Raw genomic sequence first — 25,982 nt, 5'->3', positions numbered from 1 at the left:
TAATTAAAATGATATATGTATGCAGGGATATTAAGTCGATGAAAGATGGTTTCAAATTCCACTATTTGCAAAATATTGCCAATCGCCATTCGTCGACTTGATATCCCTACTTACCCCGATTACAAATACAACAGAAGATAGGTTACCCAGTGGATAAAGGTGAACAAACGTTAACGCTAGTTCACCTTTATCCACAGGGTAACCTATATTCGTTGTGTTTACCAACACGGTATTAAGGGATATCAACTGGACGGACGGTGTTTTAAAGTTGTAATATGTTCAAGATATTGTAGTTTGAAACTCTCAGCTGTCGACTTAACATCCCTAAACACCCATATCTCTGACAGCAACGGATATAGGTTACCCCGCGGATAATGCTGAACAAATGTTACATGTAATGATAGGCAGTGATGGTTATTTTGGAGGAGCAAGTCTGAATAAGTGATGAGTACCAGGGATTCGACTTGATGAGGCTGAACTGACCCAATCTAATCAGACTAAGATGAACAGGACGCCAATATTCAGGTCAGGCCTTGCAACTTGCTGGACTTAATAAGGGACTTAAAGTTCCTCCCCAGCCATTCTCCACTCAATTAAGGACAGGTCCCTTTTGTGGACCCTGCAGCCAAATTTTTTTGCGAAGTTCGGATCATTTCAGAACGGCCTAATACCAGTTTTCATTTGTATCCAATGGAAAATATTGCATCACATTCAATATTGCCGGCAAGAACTGTTGACATTTCGTATTTGCATTGCTTTTCAAATTTACCCCTAGGGCCTCTCGACAGAAAAGAGAAAACCTGTGCAAGTATGCTGTAGTCCACTCCTGCATCACACAATAAAACTGCCACATTGATTAGCTGACTTAGTAAGACGGCTAACTTATGGTTTCTAATATGGTTAACACCAATGTTTATACCGTGGTGCTGCAAGAAATAAATGTCAAACCTAAATCTGAAACGCTGGTTCAGTGGCCTTCCCAGAATAGACATGGGGATAGCATTCATTTGGTATACACCAGACCGGGCCATTTGACGACTATTGTTGCAAATAGATTCTTTCATTAGACAGTGTGATATTGATTTTGTGTTCGTGTTTAGGCAGCGTGAAGACTGGTAGTGCTGCACATGGGCCCCTGTAGCCATTACCTTAATATCTGGCAGACTTATCTAAAATAGACACGCAAGACCCAGCGGAACCTTGACCTCTCAATACATCTTTTGGTTCCTTCTCTGTGATACAGCACTTTAATTTGGCCTTCCTGCACTAATCATGTTTTTAAAAGCCCTGGGAGAACATGTATATTTGTGATATACAGCCAGCCAATCCGTCATATCTTTTGGTGAGAGAAAAAAGTGCCCTTTTCCTATGAACTGGACAATCATGACTTGGTGCATGTCAAGGACATGGGTGAAGGTTTTTTATCTTTCTGCACGTCCCCACCCAAATGCTCAAACTTGCAATTAAGGGTCTGGCCAAATGGCTGTTTTAATCATATTAATGAGGTAAGTGCCTATCAGAAATTGTATTGCCCATATATTTCTACATCAAACGTTAACAGCGGCATTATTTGTCTACTCTTTAACCTTTAGATGTTCCGAGAAACAGTCGAATGTGACCAGAAAACTCAAACATTGCCTGGAACTCATTATTCTTTAAACAGTCCAGTGCCCTTAAACTCTGAGGTAACCCCTAACATTCTGGAGGCTATTATGCAGTATGCCCAAAGGCCTAGGTAGATAACTACCTCCGCTCCGTGCACAACACTTTGCAAATACCTCCATCGAACCCTATCTTTTTTTCATCAAATGTGTGGAGAAAGACTGTTTCAAGATGGCTGGGGTGATCAATGTACAAGGGCGCTAGTTTGCTGAAAGCAATTTCCATCAAGCGGACAAAATTAAGTGTGTATTGGCCCACGTCGAAATTCTGTGATTAACAGTAATTGTTTGAAAGTTAATCATGTAGATTGCAAAAGCTTATCATTAGTATGACTGCTGTCTTATCTGCAGGATTTTAGTGACCAATTGGTTGCAAGATTACACTGCTCACAGTAGGAGGAAGGCTCAAAGCAAGTGAGGCCTGATAGAAGACTGGAAACTTTACATTAAGATACAAGCGTTGTGTGACCTAGGAGTCATTGGCAAGCTCATTTCTAGACCTGTAGAAAGGTTGACGCAACGGCTGGATCCAACCTCCATTTTAGGATGGCTTTAGTGTAATCCTCTGTGGGGCCACGTAGTCACTCCATCTGCAACCCATTTCACTTGTGGGATGGAAACTTGTCGACACGTGAGGAATGGCAAGTAGGTAACATGGAAATGTGTTGAAGGGCAATGCTTCAGGAATTAGGGAGAAGAAATGGCCAAGAATTCGCCTCTATTTACACCCTATCGGACATTTGCGCTTTTACATGTACATTGCTCAGAAAATATTGTACCTGTACAACCATAAATATACACCAAACATAAGCTGGTTCCCCAAATTTTTCAGATTTTGTGACATACCTTCTTTTTCAGGGTTAACAATATTCATTTGATGCAGGGGTTTGATGTGTAAACTGTCATCAGTTCATCTTTTCAGACTGTCTCTTACCAAAAGAGTCATTTGTGCAGATAATTATTATACTAAATGGGAAGGGGTCAATGTGATCCACATTATCTTATTGTGTTCTTGTGTTGTATGGCTGGGGAATCTGCCAAAACTTATAGGGGCCATTTTCAAGCAATTTTGTTTACGACTTTCTAAGACCAATAGACCTATTCAACTTGATGTCTGAAATCTTCCCAAAACCAACTATTGTTCTCTCTGTGTACTAATTTCGTTGTTGTGTATAATATACATTGTATGTTGCAAGAAAATCCCTTCAAAACCCCTTATACAGAAAAGAAAGTATGCTATCTCTACTTTTGGCATTGAACTAAATTTGGCACAGTTTTGAGTCGCTTTAAAAAGATTTTGACAGTGATCAGAATAATTACACGTTGAGAGTTAAACCACCTTGTGATTCCTTACAGGGTTCCACTGTACACTAGAACAAACAGTAACTGCCATCACATCATCATCATCATCATACATTTTGGCCAGACTAGTTGTTCAAATAGCGCAGGTTAATATGACAACAATAATTATACGTTACCAAAACCTTAAGCTATCACAGTGAAGAGGCAGCTTTGAGCAGTTTTGTAGAGAATTTAACAATATTTTGTTGTGGTTATCTTGTAAGACTACACACGCTTTCTGTCCATCTAAGCTGCCCTTACTTCTTGTGTGACTCACTGCACATGGGAAGCAACAATGCACAAGTACATGGTTTCTTAACTTATAATCATGTCCAACTCATCTCTTTCCCATTGTCACTTATCTTAAGATTGTCACAGTTAATTGTACTGTCACCACACACCCTTACTACAAAGTTACATAATATAAGATTTAAATTTGCTAGGTATTTTTTCTCTTGGGTTGAAGTCATTTAGAATTATTCATGTCTAACACACCACAATAAACCATTATCTAAAAGGGTCTTGGAGGGGCCTGGTCAAGAATGAGGGTGTGTATGTGGTTTAACCTTCTCCCTGTTATAGGATTCATCATGCCATCAAAGTTGTGTCTTGTTGAGCATTATGCTACAAGGAGAAAGTTAAAAGATAAAGGTGAAGAAAACTGGTTGCTGTTTTTTCTATTGTATGCTGATTTGAAACATTTAACAATAATTTATCTTGCGTAGGAAGTCTTCCTAAAATTGTCAACAATGTCAAAGTTTCCTATTTCAATAGTTTCCAGGCCCTCCAAAAAGTATTGGATAATCTTCCACTACCTAAAACATGCAAAACAACCCCCAGGAAATAATGATTTTTAACAGATGTTACTTTCATATCATTGCTTTCAGCTTCTGTTCACTTTGGCCTTGTCTTGTGTAGAACGGTCAGGAGAAATCAGATAATCTTGAGCTGTTGAGAGTGCTTCTGGGTTTTTCATGGCCATGATCATCTTGGGACTTTGTTTGTCCCTAATAAAAGCATTTAGTGGTGGAAGACCTTTGGGCCGCTACGAGTTGCGAGTCGGCTTGCCTGGAAATAGGTAGAGATACTGTCAGTCGGAGTTTTGTAGCCTAGAGGAAAAGATCCTAGAAGAAAAAGACAGAATTTGAAATAAGATACCATTTCTGTGTAGGAATTGGCATGAACTAGTCTCTATTTTGGTGGAAATCAGCAACCATATGCCGATTTGCCAGCTTCCGACCAATACAAGAAGAGGCTTGGAATATAACTTCATGCCAACAGCACTTCAGTGTGATAGTTTTGGACAGCAACATTTAAAAAAAAAAATCAACATGTAGTTCATAGAAACCTGAAGCTATTGATTTAGTTGGAAATAGTTGTGTTCAACTACTACTGAAGATGATGGGAGAAGGGAGAAAAGAAGCCTTACCTTCTGCGTTTTAAGATGGTGACTGCGCAGTGTGCAAAAAGCTTGACAGGCATCGGGTGCACGAGCTCAATGAGGTCATTTGCTGGGTCGTAACACTGCACCGTGTCCTTCCCCTTCTTCACTTTGTCTTCTACCCTCCCACCGGTGACGTAGAGTTTGTTATCACACGTTGTCACGCTGCAGTAATCCCAAGGGGCCAGGGACTGCGCCAGCTCCTGCCATCTATCCGTGTTGGGATCGTAACATTGTATTGCTTGGAATCTCCCTCCTACAGCATAAATGAGGGCGTTTACACTAGTGGCACTGAAACAAGACTCGGCCATGGGCATGGGAGTCCTAAAGCTCCATCGTTTTTGCACCGGATCGTAACTTTGTACAGCGTCGGTGGCTGTTTGGTCTGTATCTTTCCCTCCAATCACGTACATTTTCCCCTCGCAGGTGGCTATGGCACATGCCCGAACCCCCTTCAGGAGGGGAACCGACGGTTTCCACGTGTTGGAGGGAGGGTCGTATATCTCCACACTGTCCAAGGACGGTAAGACCTGCAGCGATCCTCGGGGATTCTTGCCGCCCAGGACATACACGCGTCCATCCAAGGTGGCCATCTTGTGTCGGAACCTTCCCACGCTGAGAGGAGGAAGTTTGTTCCAAGTATTGAACTGAGTGGAGTACAGCCAAGCTGCCGTAGGGCTCCAATATCCTCCCGTTATTACGATGTCATTATTGAGTGTTGTGGCAGCATATTCCACAGTGTTCTTCAGGTCTTTAGGCAAAGATGTTAGTTTGCTCCATTGACTATACGCAGGAACAAAGCAGTAGACATCATTATTGTACTCACCATTGACAACGCGGGTCCCTCCTAGCACCACCATTGCCTCGTGTAGGCCATAAGCAAGGCGCGGTCTTGTACGAGGGGACGAGACTTCCCCTCGGGAGATATGGTACATCCTGGCCTCGTGTAGGACATCTCGGATTCCGGGGACCTTCATGACAACTTCGTCAGCTTCAACACTCCTCATAAGGTAGATTTGGTCCATGTGTGGGAACCTGATATCCTCCACGACCTCTTTCAGGAATTTTTTGCGCTGTCGCAGGTCGTGCTTCACCCATTTCATCACCATCTCGAACACTTGCTCCTCCTCCTGAGCATTGAGGTAGTCGTCAGAGATGTACATCTTCAGCAGATCTCCGGGGAGCTGGACAAATTCCTCATCGTGTTGGCAGATCATCGGAAAATGTCTCAAGGAAAAGGCTCGCGACCTGTTGGCCAGTTCCTCGCACGCCAACGTGTGGGATAGCACCCACACGCCCAGGCAGTTGCTGGGCGTCAGGTGATCTGCCAGGAACCGCGCACAGGCATCGCGTACGGGGAGAATCTGCAGAAGATTAGCTGCCTCGAATAAAGGCTGGGCGTTGATAGTGGTGATGGTCACTTTCGAACTGTAGGCAAAGTCCACCAAGAGCTGCAGCGCTTCGGATGTGATCCCCATGATCTCGATCTTATCCTTCTTGGTCTCCTCCAGTTCGTTACAGAACATGTCCCTGAAGTAGCCGCTGCAGGACGAGAGAACGGCGCGGTGGCAGGGGATCTCCTTCCCCTCAGCTACCAGTGTCACATCCATCAGATGCTTCTTACTCTTCAACTCCTGTAACCCTTTCAAAACTTCTGCTGGATGACCGTCGTAAACAAACTCATAATAGGCAATCTCAACACCTCTTGCCATGGCTGTAGAAAAGAGAGGAGAAGAAAAAAATGTGGTCATTGAACAGTCCAAGCTGCAGAATCTATCATCTTTCCCTTGATACCAGTATGCTTAAGTTACTAATCAATAATTTTTTTGGTCAATTTTTTTGTCAATACCTGGTACCTGCTAAGTCTATACAGCATCTTCAGCACAGTGAGCTTATGGCAAAATTGGTAGGTTTTGCTGTTTTTAGGAAACGTACCTCTCTTGTGTGTTGCTATTTCCATCTTTATGTTCTTCACAATACCTAACGTTAAGCCTGTGTTTGGTTAGAAGCGGAATGTCCAGCCTAGTAGAGATGGGACAGGTTATACACTCCACTAACACTGTGTTTATGAAATCCATGTTTGACCAAATTATGCAGAATCCCAAAGGTATATTGACTGATCAGCGCATGGGAAACGTAATTTGGCTGTCATTAGTTCTGTCCAATGAAACTGATGACTTTGATGTGTCAAAAGGTCAAAAATGTTGTGTGAATGTGCTGAAGTAAAAAGTTGCTGTGGTAATTTTATTGTATGGCAGATATCTTGCACTAAGCACAGGTTTTGTAATCCTGTTTTTATGCTGGAGAAATATATCTACTTTATTCCATTCTAAACACAGTCCCTGTCAACTATCCCTCCGTTGTCTCTTCTAAACAGCCCTCACGCTGGATTGTGTGCTCATTCCTGAGGTTTGCAGTATTTATGGTATGACTCAATGTTATCAGTATCAGTACCACACAGGCTATATACAGCTCAGCCTGCCATATTTCCCCCCAGATCCTCTTGCCACTTCAACACGCACACAAAAACACCAAGCTTATGTCCATTAATGCACCAGCAAGGCAAAGTATGGTGGATCAAAATTGGACAAACATATTTATCACCAGTAATCCAACTGTCAAACAATGCAACAGCACTAGAATACACTTATAAAGGTGTAGCATTAAGAACTTAGAATGGGATGTGCAGTTGTAAAAAAAGATGGATTCGCATTTTGGACATAGTTGTTAGAACACGAGATACAAATTAATGTTTTATTGGGCTGCAGGAACATTTATAATTGGTATGTCCTCTGAAAAAGTTCTTGCCTTTTCAAAGTAGGTGCAATTGGTCCATTTTGTCTCTATAGACACAGCCATTTGAAAAACAAAGAATTTCTTTTGATGAGTTAAAAGAAAGTAGAAACATTCTTAACATCAAAAGATGAATGACTTTGATTAATGTTTTAGTTAGGAGTAATTTCTTTTGTTTAACTGTATCAACCTGGCTTTATGAGTACTTTGAATGAATTCTGATACCCAAAAAGTTAAGTTGCACGTACCTCATTTCAGGCGCAATTTCTAATTCTTTCTGTGGTTATGTGCTGTTACTATATTTGTACTCTGGTAGCTTGTAAAAGGTGGTCAAGCTTGTGTCCCTGATAAGAGCAGGAATCACCCATCCACCCACACAGCCCTACTGGTGACTATGGTTATCTTCAGCCTGGATTAACAACGCCCTTCCCATAGGCAGCTAACACATTTGTGTGGGTGGGCAATGGATCAGCCAGGCATCCGTGAACTTGAGTTACCCCGACTCCTCTCTTCCATGCACTTTGGCAGTTTCCTGATTTACAATGTCAAGTCCATTTTCGACTGCACGACGTTGGTAATTCAAGTCTTAATGCCTGCCCGAGATCTTTCCTCACCGTATCCTAATCTGACCTTTCCCCGTACCCTTTCCTGTCCACATTCACACCAAGGTTGTGCGAGAGTGGGAAAACAAACTGCATCCCACATTCGACATGACAGGAGGGCAGAGGGAGCCGCCACGCCATGCTCTATGTATCCGAACCAAGCTTAACCAGATTTCTCACCTGTGACTTCATATTTAGAGCAATCCTGTTCAAGTTCTGGTAATGATTTTGGTGGCATTTAGATAAAGAGCCGTGTCCAACAATAGGATATTATGTATGCTTGTCCTGCCCCAACCCTGCCATGCTCTTTATATAAGAGAACATTTGTTAAAGCTAAAGATAAAGCATCCATTCTCAGGATAAGGTGAAGTGCAACATGCCTTGCCTATTATCTATGCAAAAACATTTCAAAATGAATACATGGTATTACAGAAAAATCCCTCATCCCTAAAAAAAGACTATGAAATGGAACAACAAATTAACCCAAAGTTGGGAATTTAATGGGTTCAGCAGACATGGAAGAAATTTTCAAATTTTATTTTTCTTTATGTTTTAGATGAGACATTGGAAACCGGGACACAAAAAATCAAAAGTGGAAGTTCTAATGCAGTACTATAAAGAGCCACTAGAAGGCCTAATATCAAACTTGACCTTCATTCTTCCAACCCCCACCAACATACCAAATATCATAAGAATCCATTCACAGCTTCTTGAGTTCTGCTGTCCATGCAAGCACACAGGCATACAGATTCCAACAAAACACAACCTCACAACAGATGGTTACATGACCGCAATTTCAAAGAAGTGATGTACAGGCTTGTTTCTACTCCTCCAGCCCACCTAAGCATAGTTAAATAAACCAACCCTTTGACATTAAAAGATAGGACACCTGCTACTAGGATTACAAAACTGCAATCCATACAGCTACCATAATTTCAGCACCACAAACAGTGTCCATCAATCTATATACCTCTGTTCAGTCAGATAAAGGATGCTTATCTAGATGAACAAGCAATATGCAACAAGATCTCAACCAGAGCGAAGAACCGTTTTATTACACGGTGTTGCTGTTGGGGCCTGATCAGAAATGATTGGGGGGGGGGGGGTGTTACAAGAAGTAAATGCACCAAAAGGGTAACAAAAACAACCATACAAATGTGCTGACAGGAAAGAACTAGAACTAAAAAAATGCTTGTTCATCAACTATTTTCCTCAGCACCTCTTACATCTCTTCTAACATGGACCTGGAAAGTTACTGTGAAATAGAAGTAAGCTGTGCTATAGTTGATGGCTTTTCCTCCCCTGTAATTTTGTCCCATCAATGCCTTTACACAAGATGCACTTTTCTATGATGAAGCACATTATTTACTTCATTTTCCTTCAGTTGAAAGAATTACTACAAAACAGTCCTTATTTCAGCACTAAGGACAGATTAGGTTAATTTTCTGTGCAAAAAGTACCTAATCAAAATATATTTGGATAATAAGAGCACTTTCCAATATGGTAGGTGATGTTTTAACCGTCAAGTTAGCATGTTTGCTCATGAATTGAATATATCAGAACACTAGCAATATGCAAGCAGTTTGACCATTCAGGTCAGTTATTCAGCACTCAATATTATCCAGTTTTATTCTATAGTATCTTTGAAATAATTGTAAATATCTGTGCCATACCTTTGATTTCAATTGCCATTACTTATATTCCATTTGTTCATACATTGTCATTGGCTTGATGAACCTTTTTTTTAAAGTTTGTGTTAAAAACAAAATCCAGATGCCTTCTTGCTTGAAGGAAGGGACATAGCTTTTTCAATACGATATGAAATATCTAAGGTACCCGAAAGTCACTGCATCTCCAATGATCAAAGTTCATTTCTTTTTAATGTGTACACTGGTGCAACTTACCTGGAAATTCAGGTGCACAGGAAAATGTTTGGGTGCACAACAAAGAATTAAGCAGAATGTCAGCAAAATCTGATTACAAACCTCAACTCCTCATCGCATGTATCCGACCTAGCTACCTTCAAAATCTTAAACAAGTGATAAATTTAGAATATTTTCTGACAATAAATATCAAGAGTTTACTAGTGCATAAACATGCCTTTATGTACATAACCCTAGACAAGTACTTACTTAATAGGTGCACTGGTGCAAAAACTAGGTGCACAGCTCCAATTTGGAATGCACAAAAGTGCATATTGCATTCACCCAGTATTTCAAACCCTATTCTTTGTTAACTGCCCATGTCCTCCTTACTATTTGTCAATGACAGTTAAATAGTAAGTCAATGCATAACTACATGCACCATTCAACACTTTCAATACAGATTATCTCTAGAGGAACAAAGAGCTTTACAAGTGACTTTTGATAGAGCCACTGGAGATAGAGTCACTAGAGTACATGTCACTAGAATGATTTGAAGAGCCACAGAAAAGACTAACAAAACCTTTGTATTACTAGTATCAAGGTGGTTATAAGGGATCATAATGGCCTGCATATCCATTTTATATCTTATCAATAATAATGCTGATAACAAGTCTAATCAGTATAGACATGGCACATAACAAAAAACTGTTATTTTGCTGTTATATTGCCACATGCCTGAGTTATAATTAGCAATGTATATATATCTGTAGGTAACAAGTAATAAAAAGATATTTTAGGTCAAATTTTGCACAATAGGTAAGGCCATGTTGATTTGATTATATGGATGACATCCTCTGGGAACTCCAAAATTGATGCGAGCGAGCGAATAAAAAAAAAGTTTGGCAAAAAAAAAAAGTTGCCTTCAGTATGAAATCAAAGTGGCCAGGAAGGTTGAACATAGGACTACAGACACATAGTATGGTATACTAACAGTTAGATGTTGCGACCAGTACATCATACGGGTGCAAAACATTTTTTTCTTCTTGGACCAATCTGAAATAAACAGACCTGAAAAAAAATTAGACGAACGGGGTTCGCCAATTGCAAAATGGACACACTATGTCGGCGGGTGTTTGGGGTCTTACCGGGCCAAAAAGACAACAAAAGCGAAGTGAGTAGAGGTTATAGTCACTTGTACCAAGTTTCTACAGGCAAAGGTACAGAGACAGTTAGCCTTTATTACATGAAGATGGGATTTTAAAATGCCAGTGGTAGTCCAATGATCCACCAAAGAGATTCCTTTGTAGCAAAATTGACCAATTACCATTGTTTTGAGTATTATCAGTTCTCAAGTTTCCACAGACAATCAGGTCCAGGTTCACGTCCACCTGGAAATGATCCTCTGGACCTGAACGGGACCTATCCTGAATTTACTTGTACATGTACAAACCCCTACCAAAAATACTTTTTTTTTCTTTCATTCCTTTCACATCTTATTCTTTGACTTTTGAGGTTTATTTTGGCATTCTATGGCATCAGTTATCGATTTTCTGATACTTTTTTTTCAATCTACGGAATATTTGTGCTCATTTTACAGCTGCTTTGCACAATTTACTATGTGGTCCAAAACTTCTTTTTTTTTGGAAATGGCCGAAAATTGGTGCGAGCGCGGATGTCATCCATATAATCAAATCAACATGGCCTAATGTGTGATAAAAATATCACTAGGCCACACATATTCATTGTCTGGGTTCTGGACAACTTAAAGTAAAAAGTAAAATAGGTCAAAATAAAAAGAAGGGCTGGAAGGAATCTATGTTCTTGCCCTGACAGTTTGTGTACCAAGATCAGGGTTGGACAAGTCCACAAGTGAAAGTGCAGATCGGGCAAGTATATGACCTACCCCACTTGCCAGGTCAGACAAGCAACATTTTTCCATTGAGTAAGATTCTGATATACACTGTACCATTTACAGTCATGACATCAAGCAATGGTCAACTTAGAAAAATAGAGGCAATGATATAAGAATTCCATTGCATTGCTGGAAGTGAAAAGGCATGTAAAAGTGACATTGGAATTTTGGGCAAGTGAAAAATTGGTCCAGGCAAGTAAATGTTTTATGTGCTTGCCTGATGGGACAAGTGAATTTTAGAAAACTTGTCCAACCATGAAGATACAGACTTTGACCCTTCTGTTTTCATGTGTCGATATTCCAATTCTATGTTATATTTTTTTGCATTTTGCGACTTGCAGTCGCAAAATGCATTGCCGCCAGAGTATTCGCTGTTGTGATGTTGAGATGTTGGAATCTTGGAATGAATGGACCTGTCCAATCTATGCCATACATTTGTATACCTGTTAAAACTTGACTTATACATGTTAGGACTAGCTCAATGGTACAGTTTACGCGTTGTAATCCAACGCTCCGGGTTTGATTCCGTGGACGGAAAATTTTCAACTTTCTTTTTTTAAGTTTTTTTTTTACATTCATTAAAGTACTAGTAAACAATACTTTTGTCTTTTGACCAGAACATTTGGGAATTTCTGTTATAGTTCTGCATTTTTCCACTGCTGGGATATTTGGATGAAAGAACAGACATGTAATACATATTACATGTAATGTCTCTGCTTATATGTCGTTCTAACTTTCCTTAAAATAACCATACAACACCTATATCCCATAATTACACAAAAAGAAACTGATTTTCTCGAAAATAATTGCATACTGTGTGACAAAAAGTTTCACTAAACATATTCATTTTTATATTCCTGGACATACCTCATTTGCATATTTGTGAATCTCTCCATGCGACCATATCAGGTTTAGTTACTCTGTGTCTATTTATATGACATTCTAATAACTAGACAAAATACGTTTACACACGCAAACGTTGGCAAAATGCCAGCTTTTTTAAAGCACTTGTTTATCGTCAAATCAGAGGACCAACAGGTTAAACTTGTGTAGCCTTAAGTGGTTCAGAAAGCTAAAAAGATTTCTGCATTTTCTTTCTGTTCAGCATTTAGATATGTTGCACAATGTGACAGTTTTAAAAGCCACCTGGTCGCATCTTTTCCTATGATTGACTGTTATTTGTTCCATTTTATGCTAATTCTTATACTCAAATCTTTGAACTATTTATGATAAATGATTAAATCCATTTAGTCCAGCTCAGTAGAACAAACATTCAGATCTTCTCTTCAAGTTGATGTTAAACCCTGTAATTCTTCTGGCACCCGGCGGGGGTTCACAAAGGGGAAAGCCGTATATCATACAAGACAGGATTGATTTAAACCGTACCCACAAGGCAAACAAAGCATGTGTGCAAACATCCCATGGGACCCTCCCTATCTTCCCCAGCCAACCTCTGGCTGCCATAGCCCTGTGTGGACCCTCTTTTCAATCTGCAAATCGTGATGAGAGATACATACAGCAATATGTCAAACCATACTAGGGGAGAAGTATGATATAATCTATTAATATTGGTGATTAAATCAACCATTGCAAGCCTGTCTTTTTGATAAACAACTTTTGTTATACTTTTTGATGCAAATGTCAACTAGAACAGAGGTTGTCAATACAGGAAGTTTCACTGCATTACTGTAGAAAGCTGCGAGTCTAATTATTTCCTAGGTTTGCCAAAATATACCAACATACCAAATACCATAAAGATCAATTCACGAGTTCTTGAGATGCTATTCACAAAGACACAGCGGCAAAGTCAGATACATGCATCCAAAAACATAACCTTCTTGACAAAGGTAATGAAAGTTATGCTTTTTATTGATTCTTTCCCAACAGACAGTGCTCAGAATACGTAAAATACTGGACCAGGGAACTTGGTACTAACAATGTGAATGATGATCGGCATTTTGGTTTTGATTAACAAAAGTAAGAAATGTAGTACAAAGGAAAGAAAATTGACAGGTACTCAGGTTTACCGTGCTGACTGGAAATGAAAGGTGATATGAACTTATGTTGCCCCATGGCCAGATATCATTACCATAATCTCTACCAGAATAGCCTATCCACTTCCTCAAGAACTGTGGAAATGATGTTCCGGGAAATACCTCCGGAGAAAAAAGAAGTTGAGAATATGTTTCACTTGAGCATACACCATTGCTTTTGTACATGGCAGGGAGAAATAAATCATTCTTTCTGAAATGTAATTTGCTAAAGGGTTAAGATGACGCCCTTCATACCGATCTTGAAAAAAAGAATAAGTCTGGTAGAAGAATAAGTCTTAACTACAGATCTTGAATAGGCCCAACAGTTTAGCTGGATCGGAGTTGCAAGAGAGAGTTTTCACAGCTCATTAGGTTGTAACTAGAGCATATAAGAGATGCAGTCAAAACCATACAATTAGCTTACATTAAATAGACAACCTACAAATTTATGTATGAAATAACATATAATCATGGTACATTTGAGCTTCATCCAGAACATCTTTGTTGTTGTTCAGTCCCAACTTTCAGCTACAAAAAGGCATATCAAGATTAATCAAAATGTAAAATTGGTGTTAACTCCACCTTTAAACAAATAATTGTGTATGACTGAGGCTGAAGAATTGCAGAAATGTAAAAGAGAGAAAAAGTTAGAAGCTTTAAGATTATAGATCTTGCCATAACAGTAGATTATGTAGTCTGTTTATTTCAAGTACAAGAGAGGGCGATGAAAATAAATGAGTTAAAAAAATAGTCCTGACCTCCCCCTTTGAGATGATTCCAATGGAATAACCTTCTCTTCATCTCACGTTGTAGACTTCAAAATCAAAAATCAATTTTCGAGAGCAAAATTAAATGCATCCACGTCAATACCACTCTTCTTACATCGTATTGTAATCCCTGGTGCGCAAATGCTCTGCTGTCTAAGTGTAAATCTGCCATTGTCTTGTAATTTTCCATGCTGTCGGTAGTTTGTGCACAGATGCAAGTTTTTATTATCAGTGATAAGATGCTAAAACATGATCTCCAATAAAAGAATAATGGGGGAAATGTGCATGCTATGTTATAGAATACAGTAGGGATAATAGCAGCAACAATGCTTTAATGGACCATCGGGCACACTGAATAGTTCCTCGGCAAACAGTATAATGTGTTATAATATGAAACCTATCAATATATATCCAGCTTTTGCTAGAGTTTGTTAGCCACTAATAATTCATTCTTAACTGTTTTTTTTGTATCTGGATTCATTCAAGAAAGTGGTAATCAATCATAAGAATGCAGTTTCACCTCCATGAAAAACAAAGGTATTGTTTTGTGTAAGTATGTATTATATGTTTCCACAGTCTGCATAACATAGGATGGTCTGGATGGATTGAATTTGATGATGGTGTGCGGGTTTGTCTTCATAAAGTGTCAATTGTGAGACCCCTGGTACCTTTTATTGGTGCTGCAGCAGAACTTCCAGTTGTTGTATTTTTCTGGACATGATATTTTGGTTAATGGTAGTGTTTGATGTCAGGAAGAAGTGTAACACTCTAACACTGAGCCTCCAAGCAACTTGCTCTAGAATTACTGTCACAGTGGCATTTTTTGTTCATCTTGAAAGAGGATAACTGAACAAAGAAACAATGGATTTTCATAATGTTTTTCATAATGTTCAATTAACATGCAGGTACATGTACATAATTAGAAGCAAGTTATGAAATTTGGTTATATTTTCCTGATTTTTGTGATTAAAAATGCTAACAATAGTATGGGGAATTTGATGGCAAAGCAAAAATGTAATATATGTACATAGTGATTCATATGAATATTGACAAATTTGTAATGCAATAGACCAGTCAGTCATTTACTACACATCTGTTTGATCAGGGACCACAAACCTCCATTAAAATAGCAACAACTGCTGAAACAGATAATTTTTTTAGTCAACAGAGATGATTTTTGTCGAAGTGGTATTATTATACATTGTACTATTAAGATTTAGACAAAGCAATTTGAGAGCACAAACCTCCTTCAAAATAGCATCACATCATGTGACAATACATAATTGGTCATATTAAATAATATGGCATTGTTGATCTGTGCCAGTGGGAATAGATGGTGTGACACACTGGAATGAAGAAGTAGCTCACAGGCTATTTGATACATCTTTGTGACGCTATATGCTTGTTCAATGTTTTTGAGTTGAATATTGTGGATAGAAAGTCTTGCTTTCAATGCAGAGGATGGCCGGTTTTCAAGAAAAGAAGTTCACAGTCACACCCATGGAAAACTTACATTGCTTTTGTCTTTTTATTGGACCCGTAAGCCCCCAAATGTGTGAAAGCCAGCCGATATAGTCTGCTTATTTTCTAATCGGTCCAAAATCCAGTCCACTGATTTTTATCAGGTCCAACAAGAAAAACTGGTTTTGTACCGGTACCTGCCCCTAGTTACTGCAATTTGATTTTCTGGCTCTCAGATCTTAAAAAATAATAAATCCTAGATTGGAATACCCAAATAAAACAGACTCTGCGTAGAAAATCCATACCTTTGATACACATATTTTCCAGGAGGAAACAGACTGAGTAAGATGTCATATTTCCTCCAGCCTCCTGATTTTATGATGTACTAGCTGCTAAATCATCACATGAAAATGTCCCAGAGACAAGGAGTTATATTGAAGTGCCTTATAAAGACATCTGACATGTATGTACAACTCATGTACGATCAAAGTCCTACCACATGCATACATGTAGATATTGTACATGTTCAACTTGTAAGTGGAAAGATCCTGTGTTAGGATAGTTCTCCAAAAATGAACAGCTGTGCCACAGCGCCAATACCACGACCCTGAGGTCAAGCATGACGTGTGATTGACAGGAGCGTTGGCCATTCCAGTCGATCGCTATCGATGGGATTTGACTTAAGATCAACAATCCTGCCGTCTTAAGTAATGCGACATTTATATTGTGGCACAATGTTGTCAGGATGATTGGTTACTTGTTGGGGATTACCCCACCACAGAGTCTGCCAGCCTCCAGTATCAGTTAAGTTCAAGGACAGGTAAAAGCCAGATTATGCTCCCTCTATTGTTGCAGAAATGCATCAACTACATCATAAAGGTGGTGTCTCACTGCACTTGCAGCACTGGTGTGGCACTGCGGTGTTCAAAAGATACTTAACAAATTTCAGAGATGAACAAATTTTCATACATTTTGAGCAATTTGTTGTATTCTAAGTCATACTTTTACGTATTACCCAATATCTAAATTATGAAAAATCTGCAAAAATAACACAACAGTGCCTCAGTAAAAGAACCCTGCAGTGCCACACCGGTGTCCCAAGTGCACCCAAGTGCAGTGAGATACCAACTTAAGGTATATAAAACTGCAGTGTTGTAATCTAATTTAAATAAAGGAAGCCGGGTAACTTGCAGATATGATTTGCCCTTTATGAAAGCAATAAGATAACCTAATGTTAGACACTTTTCTCAAGGTTAGAATAAAGAAAGTCGGGATGCTCTGCCAAGAAAGTCACACAACAGAGACGTTGGGGATTTGAATGACATTTTACAAGGAAGCAAAGAGCTTTACAATATTGAACTGAATACCGTTTGTAGCTGTGGTAGGATCCCAAAGTGTGCGTCCCCTAACACTGAGGTAATATATGACCTGTAGGATTAATAGCAAACGTGCGTCAGAGACGTTCGCATATGCAGTCCCCATTACCTTGATTATTGCTTCCCTCTTAATCACCTTTAATGTAACGTTATATTTGGGTAGAATTCCCATACAAAACTGCTCATAGCATCCTCAGGAGGCCTGCAGAAATCTGCAAATTGGAATTCAAGCTGGTGCGCCGATGTCCAATCTTTCTCTTGCCAATCAGGGGAAATATCAAAGAGGTAGATCATAGCGTAGCATGAATTAATGAAATAATACACGATAGCATTTTCAGTCACAATGGATGGGAAGCGTAATGATGCAATAAATAACATCATGTTGCTTCCAAAGTAGGGTCTATGCTTTAAGCAAATGCGGTCAAAAAATAGACGGACTCCAATCATGGCGTACGTCACCAGACAATCCTCTCCTCGCCGGACGTAACAAACTGCTCCACGCTACGTTACGGAATTACATATGGGCAAAATGTCAGGGGTGTCAGGAATAAGCGCTAGGATGGCTGGAAACGAGCCAGTTTGCTTTGCGTAAGTTCCCTGCAGTTTTATCACCCTCGCTGATTGATCGCTTAGTTCCCCTACTCAGACCTCGCTCCTTTCTGTCTTTCTTCTGCTGATTCTAAAAATACACATTGATTCCTGTTTCCATTCCAGTTGACGCAGCACCATTTTGAATTGGCTTACACAAGCTTTACGTCAGATGCTTCCCCAAGGCCAAAACCATATAACAACGCACAGCTCTTTGCATGTCTCGGAATCTTAATTTCCCATTCGTAAAAGCTCCATCTGAGTTATTGATATTCACATTTTGATGCACCCTGCATCAGTTATTAGATGTCATATGCAAACTGCATGTATCCATTAAAAAAATCTCCAATACAATCCACTGCCACTGCTTACTGCTTTTCTTTCACTACATTTTAACTGTTTGTTTTTCAAACATTCCTCCCATAAACTAATTCCAGGCACAAAGACTGTTACCCCGGGAAATTGGAGCAAGGCTTTGCCGTAATGGCAGCTCCAAGATAGAGCAGATTGCGGTGTCGACAGCACCAGACAATTTACCGACCCGCTGTCTCTGGGTTTAAGACTCGGAGTCATCCTAATAAAACCTGCATGCCGTAAATTTATATGATAGCTGGGACAATCAAGCAACTGGGGAGAAATTAAAGTGGAGGGGTGCTACAGCACAATTGAATAGCTGGGGTACGTGCATGCATCATATAATGGCAATTAAACCCAGTTTCCTACTCCCAATAAACCATAGCAATCAGCAGTCAAGGCTGGTAGAATTGACCATATGATTGACCTAGGCCAGGGCCAGAACTTGACACATTTCTGGCTGTTTTTGTTGTTGCTTTAGGCACACCCATTTTCATTAGTATCATTTGTTGATTCTTTAAATAGTTGATAAGTTAGATTTTAACATAATGATACATGTTTATCAACAACTCCAGAAATGATAAATACATGAGTTATATTGAATTTTAATGAATTGACTTTATATTGAATTGAAAAGAAATTGATTGACTAGCCAGACATAAGTGTTGCTGCAGCAGCATTAATATTGTAGTAAAAACTGTTAATGAAATAAGACGATGAGATGAGATGATGAGATGATATGTAAAATGATCATGGTATTTATCACAAACATATAAAAGTAAGAAGCTTGACATGATAGACATTAGATATTTGGCCTTGCAAACTCATGGGGTTCAGATGTACAGACTTTATTACTCGTAAAACTAGGGGATCGTACCACTGATCCCAACTCTCATCATGGGGGATTTGTGCTGATGACATCATTTATCAAAGAGGTTTCCACATGTCAATCACTCTGCCTACAAAGGGGCCGGAGTGATGCAGGAAAATATCACGAGGCGCGACAGTATTTTGACAAAATGTTACAGTCATCAGAGATGATATAAACGTAAAACAGGTACACAAGTTGCATTTGTTGTTCTCTGAAAATATTGTTTCATTGTTCTATTCTTTTGAAGGATCATCTAATCGGAGGCGGCAACACATGAGGCTAGAATGGCATGACAATTCCTATCTTGAGCAATTTGGGGTGAGAAGGTAAAAAAAAATTAATACAATACATTTTCGCTCCTCCAGTAGGAAACTGCATTGTATACAAAACAAAACAATACGCATTTATTTAGGTCGGTTACAATTTCTCATTGTTATTGGGTTAAGAGCAGAAATGTTGCATCCATATCATTTTCCACAAGCAAGATTCTAATCTTGAAATATGACCTTACATTTACAACACAGTAGATCAAAGCGACAATTCCTGCATCTACATATACCTGGACTTAAAAGAAGAAAAAAAATCAACAAAGACCTACATGATAACATGATATTTATCATTGTATCAACTTAGAAGATAGATATTCTGATGTACATTTGGCATTTTAAGGAGGCTTTACCAGGCCTTGTAGGAAAGGAATTGAAAGAGATCAGCCCAATAGACCCTTCCATCAATCATGATCAGTTGAACTAAATACACTGATCAGTCATTGCCAGCCAATCTATGTGACGAATCCACAAAATACCAACATCACATCTTGCTGAGGGTTATCCCATCCAAATGATTAAAACCAGGGTTGCCATAAAGAGATGATATGTATAAAATGCACAAGAGGAGAATGCACTGCCAGGTAAAACATATTCCTATAAAGGTGAATAGAGAGGGGACGGGTTGAGGTATTTTTGTCTGCCCCCTACCATAATCATAGTATGGAATAGTCTGGGTAAGTAAAGCAACCCAGAAAGAACTTGACCTTTACCTTTACGTGATGAAATATTACATTGAGTAATGATACAGATAACAATATATTTAGAAATATGGCATTGTCTCAATGAAGTGTAAGTGATTGCTGGTAGTTCCTATTCCTTTGGGTAATGTTCGGTTTAGCTTTTTTTTTATTTTTGATCGCTGTGGGAAAAGAGTACAACTTATGAATTGGATATACGGTTTTGTCTTCAGGAAATGACCCTTTTTTCACCGGTGACACTTGTAATTAACCGAAAATATAAAGCAAATTAGGCAAAGCCGTAATATTCCCCATAAAACCTGGAAATATCAGACGCTACGTTTCTTGCATTGTGATTGGACGGCTCGAAGACAGGCACAAATCGGGGGCTACATGAACTTACGTGGGCGAGGTTTGTGTGATGCAATTACGAGTTCATCAATGGTACCACAGGGTTTGTCCTCGTCCCCTCGTTAGTGTAGGTCAAGGCAGCCGTTCTCAGCCCTCCACAGGGGAAGGTTGGGGACAAGTAGGTAATGAATAATGGTGGTGATTTCCCCACTTTGCTGGGGCTTCCTGGGGGTTGAGGCAATGTACAGCGACTCGGAATCTGCCTTTAGATAAAGATGTAAATTTTTCTGACACAAATCATCTTAGATTAATAGCCTTAGTTTTGCACACTAATTGTTGTTCTCAGACATTCAAGAGAAATTTGTTGAGATTCATTTTTGCTATTGATGAAATTTAGAAATGACATTGTCACATATTTTCTGAGATCAGTACAGCTCAAAGTAGTTTTGCAAAGATGTACATTTGCCATAGCGTAAGAAGGGAGTGTAAGAAAGAAGTAGAAACAGTATCCTGGCTCCTGGGATTTGAACCTGGGCCGCCAGACCACAAACCTAGCACCGCAAACCACTATGCCAAAAGCCTTTGGTGTGTTCAGTTTGGTGGTGCTTGAACCCCACTGTTACAGCAGAAGGGGATTAGAGGTTTTCACTGTACTTTAAGTTTATCTTTGTGCTTGAAACAATTCTGTCATATAGCAGTGCAATGTGGTAGAGAGGTCAATGCAGAATCTGAGGAAAAACAAAGGCTGCAAACATTCCAAGATTTACGGTACAAGGTCTTCTTAAGCTCTTACGTACTCATGATCATCATCAGGCTTACTGATGGTGTGAGATAGGACAACCCTATCAATCAAGTAGTGATGCACCTTTTCAAGATATTTGGAATTAATGGTAAGATGGTCAAGTCAGATACTTGACAAACTGACATGTTGGTTTCATATCCTGACAGTATTAGACTTGAGAGTTATCATGAAAATTACTCCCCATTCAACTTCTCAAATAGATCAGTCCGGATCAATTATTCCACTGGAGCTCTCAACGGACAGGGCAGAAATGTGATTTTCATGTGATTCCCATATTTGTTTCCCTCTATAGACAGTCTCAGTGATACAAACATGATAACTCTTGCCCCATTTCGGATGAAAGTATGACCTCTGGTAAGTTATAGACAACATCTAGACTTCATCTTGGCTCAATACTGATGAACTGAAGATCTTTACCACAAAGGAAGACTGCAATGGTGAAATAATACATTCTTCATGTTCCTATCTCCTCTATTGGGGATTGCTATTGTCCACTGAGAGTTAGTTGGAAATGTATCAACAGTAAAATCTGGATAATGGAGTACAAAGAGTGAGAGAATATTGCATAGTTATTTATAGCATCTACTCAGACATAGCATTCTGTGCTCTTTGAAAAGATGTAACAGTGAAAATCCATGAGTTTTCATATCTACCATTCTCTGATGCAGATTGCTAGTCCAGTAACAGTCCCATAAAAATGCATCCCTAGAAAAAATCTGGATGATATAGTGTTGAGAGTAGAGCTAGCACTGAGAATGCAATCTTGCAGGTCGCGTTATCTTTGAAAACCTACCCATACCTGGAGATTATAAAGATTTCCCCTGAAAAGTTCAAGCATATCATTTCAACATACTGCTTTTGTGCACAAAACTTCTTGTGGGTGAAAGTTGAGTTCAGAAGCCCAGATATAAATGTAACAGAATGTCTTTAGGCGCTGAATGAAAAACAAATTTGATTCATGTTTTGTCAGCCTCCTAGAGAGGAACAAAAACATTTACCTAGCTAGACTTCATTTGAAAATAAGGAACAAATATGAACACTTTTAAAAACTTTTGTTTCAATTTTACTTCAATTTTGTGTCTTACTCTTGAAATCCCAGTCAACACAGTGATCTTTAAGCTACTAGAAGATTTTTTAAGATAATAACAATCAAGAAGCACTTTGAAAAAATGTTATTGGCCTAGCCTCAACCAATCAGATAGGCTAATTTTTCATTGGACACTCCAAAAATTTTGCCTAGTGATTGGCTCGTTTCTAACCAATCAGGAGTAACTATTCAACTGGCACTATCAAATCAAGGGGTTTGTGATCAAAGGAAGTTCAGTTTTGAGGACAGGAATACCAGCAAACTTCTAGTGTTTGGTTGTCAAATTCTGCCACCTGGTTGCAATTGTCACACTACAAACTATTAGTCTCTACTGGTCAATGTACTCCATACAACCAATTTCTGGGATAGCTCAGTCAGCAATGGCTTCGTACAGGAATGTATTAATAGTAGAATGCAAACCTGTCTTGGCATGACTCCAGTGGTTTGTAAGGGACTACACTATTTGCATAGGTTGCATCAGAGCAACCCTAACACCCCAACTGCATACAAATTAAACTTGATTCAACATATTAGCATTGTGTCTATAAACTACACCCTGGTGAAATGGATATTATGATATACTTATGAAATAAAGTTCTTCCTTTGATTTGGTCACTGGGCTATATATTGGCAGTTAGTAGGTAACATCAACTCTTAAGATTCTACCGGTGCCATAATACCGACACATGACAAAAAATTAATGAATTCAAGGTGGTTTAAAGAGTTGTACCAATGCAGAATCAGTTATCTTGAGGTATTTACACTTCAGAAATTTAGATGTTCATGAGAAGGTATCTGTAACAATGTTTTTTTTAATATGGAGATATTTATGGCACCCGGTGGAATTATGAGAGTTGATTTTATCACTTCTAAACATATTTCAGGCTCAATATTTGGTTCATGAATGGTTGAAAGAGTTTTCCTAATTGCTGTTAAAGCATGTATTCAATCTATGATATAGCAAGTTGGAAGAAACTTACTAAACAAACAAAAAACATGTATACAAAAATGTATGTGTGACTTGTTAATCATTATATGTGTCTTTCTGAAATAAGTTACTAGTAGCCTTTAAAACTCACACAAAAAGATGCATTCATGGTAACAGTGTATTGCCTGTACAGTGTTGGTTTTATATCTTTAGTACTTGTTTTTTTCCAAATGGAAGAATTTTCTTACATGCATTTGTTAACACGTGCGTTGCCTCAAAACTTTATGAATATGGGTGACTGTGTATAAACATTATAGATATGATTATTTCCAATGGTTTGACCACTTAGCGCTGCAGCCACTTAATCAGAGGATGTCAATCTGAGTAACCTTGGGATAGATGACACGCCTATTTATTTCCACTTCAACTAATTGACTATGAGACCATCAGTAGGTTTCTAACATTACTCATCATAAGGTTGAATAGCTACAACTCCAGACCTTCTTTCTAATTTTTATTGTTTCTCCCTGCTTGTTTTGTTATCTTATCACTACATACAGCATTGCTATGTGATGAATGTTAAAAAAAATATACTAAAATCGAGAATCCTACATTGGTGAAACCAAATGATCCCAGAGAACAAGTTTGCTATAAGACATATGATCCAACTCAGTGGCTCCTGAAGTGCCATAGCACAACCACATCAAATTCTCAGGCCACAGTAAGTACAATTTACAAACAACATTCTCTGCAGACTCTAGATATAATGAGAGAACAAAAAAACAAGATGCCTAAATTATCAGTACTAAATTATCGTGCCCTAGGTGATAGAATCAGTTATCCCGAAGAAGACAATAAGACTTTCTTGTTTTAAAAAAGTTCAACTTCCCACAAATAATCATACAATGAACTTTCATTAGTCAGTCTCATAGACAAAGGGTAGAAAGCTTACAACCCAGTATCCTGTTCTAGAAATATAATTATAGCTTACTGTATGTTAGAAAAGCATAGCATGCAGAATAATGGTCTTAAAAACAATTTTGAAACTCAGAATAGGTTAGTACATACCATAGCATGGTTACCGTCATAACCTCGAAACGTTCTACCGAATTACTTTATTTGTTTAAACCAGGACACCACCGCATCCTACAAGCACAGGGCATTGAGCTGCACTCAAATGTCTTCAAACACACAAGCCTGTGGCTACCCAGTCAAGATCACATGTTAGATGGCCTCTATAGCAGCCTACAAGCAGTGCCTGGAACCTACACTTAATGAATTGATGCCCATCTGAACTTGAGAGCCATGCCAAAACTATCTCTGGAAGAGCATGGAAGAAGGAAAACCCCTTCTTGAGTTATTCTCAGCCAAAGTTTGAAACAAAATAAGCCCCTGCAGTTCCAAAAAAGCTGCCGAGGTAAAAAAAAAAAAAAAACTTGCAGCACTTACTTTCTGCTCCAAGAGCTATCTACCAGTCAAAAATCACAAGCACAGCTTGTTCAGAACAGGAAATATCAGAACTGGAAATGGCACTGTCTCAAAAAAACATTCATCAAACTTGACCTTTGCTTTTCCAACACCTACAAAATATCATCAGGACCCATCCCATCTTATTGAATTATTCTGCTCACAAACAGACACACGCACACACACACACACACACACACACACACACACACACACACACACACACACACACACACACACACACACACACACACACACACACACACACACACACACACAACACCAAAAACATAACCTTCTTTGCAATAAGGTGGGAAGATACATGACAATATTGATGAAGATATTCTTTGTGTTGACATTCTAAAAAAACTATTGAATTTATGATACAACTAGATGCATGGTAATTGTAGATCCACTGGATTTATTGATACATAAAACATACATTTTCTATGATCATAATGTTTGTTGACATTTTTTGATAGCTAGTGGACAATCCAAAAAATGAAATGAAACTTAGCATATGAACCTGAGAACACATTTTCTCATTGAACTCAAAGAAATGGCAATGATAAAACAAACCAAATCATTTTCTTCTTCTCCCTCTCTTTATAAGTTGTGCCTTCAGGTCCCTTTTTTCTAGTTCAAAAATGCTGACCAATTCAGGTAATTCTCATTTTCAAGATCTATTCAGTTGCTTGAGTATGGCCACATTGATTTGATTATATGAATGGCATCTTCTGGGAACCCCAAAAACTGATGTGAGCATACACATTAAAATAAGTTTGACCACAAATATAGTTGCCTTGATTAGGCAAATGGTTTGGAAGGTTGAACAAATGACTGAATACATGTACACAGATTATGGTATACCGAACAAGAGATTTTTAATTGTTATTCTTTCGCATCTTCTTTGAACTTGGAATGTTCTATAAATTTTCCGATATTGGCTTTTGCAATACACAGCATATATTTGCGTATTTTGAAGCTGCCTTTTACGATTTACATTTTGGTTGAAAACTTTTTTTTATTTTTGGTAATGTCGAAAAATTGATGCGTGCGTGGATGTCATCCATATAATCAAATCAACATTGCCTTACTGTCTTCTGAAGTACCTTATTAACAGGGTGCCTCACCTTTATTGACACATCATTAAACTGTCATATATGTCAATACAATATTTTGTTTCCAGGCAAAGAAATGATAATTGAAATACCTGATTAGAGTTATAATATTCAAAGAACATTTGAAAGATAAATGTAATATGAACAATAACAAT

General features: G+C 38.6%; 1 protein-coding gene across 2 annotated transcripts in view; it reads right to left on the bottom strand.

Moving 5' to 3' along the window:
• Positions 1-266: 266 nt before the first annotated feature.
• LOC118430331 (kelch-like protein 24) overlaps positions 267-25,982 on the bottom strand; it is a 28,597-nt gene continuing 2,881 nt past the window's right edge. Inside the window, exons 2-3 of one of the 2 annotated variants that reach the window (XM_035841158.1) lie at positions 4,432-6,157; positions 267-4,126 (exon numbers count right to left, since the gene is read on the bottom strand). In XM_035841158.1, coding sequence (XP_035697051.1) covers positions 4,093-4,126; positions 4,432-6,155 — 1,758 coding nt within the window. In that variant the 5' untranslated portion in view covers positions 6,156-6,157 and the 3' untranslated portion in view covers positions 267-4,092. The remainder of the gene's footprint in view (positions 4,127-4,431; positions 6,158-25,982) is intronic. The other variant, XM_035841157.1, reaches the window with a different exon arrangement.

This window comes from Branchiostoma floridae, chromosome 14, assembly GCF_000003815.2.
Source record: "Branchiostoma floridae strain S238N-H82 chromosome 14, Bfl_VNyyK, whole genome shotgun sequence".
In the NCBI taxonomy this organism is placed as follows: Eukaryota; Metazoa; Chordata; class Leptocardii; order Amphioxiformes; family Branchiostomatidae; genus Branchiostoma; species Branchiostoma floridae.
The sequence above is the reverse complement of the archived record's forward strand: the minus strand, read 5'-3'. Positions and strand labels throughout refer to the sequence as shown.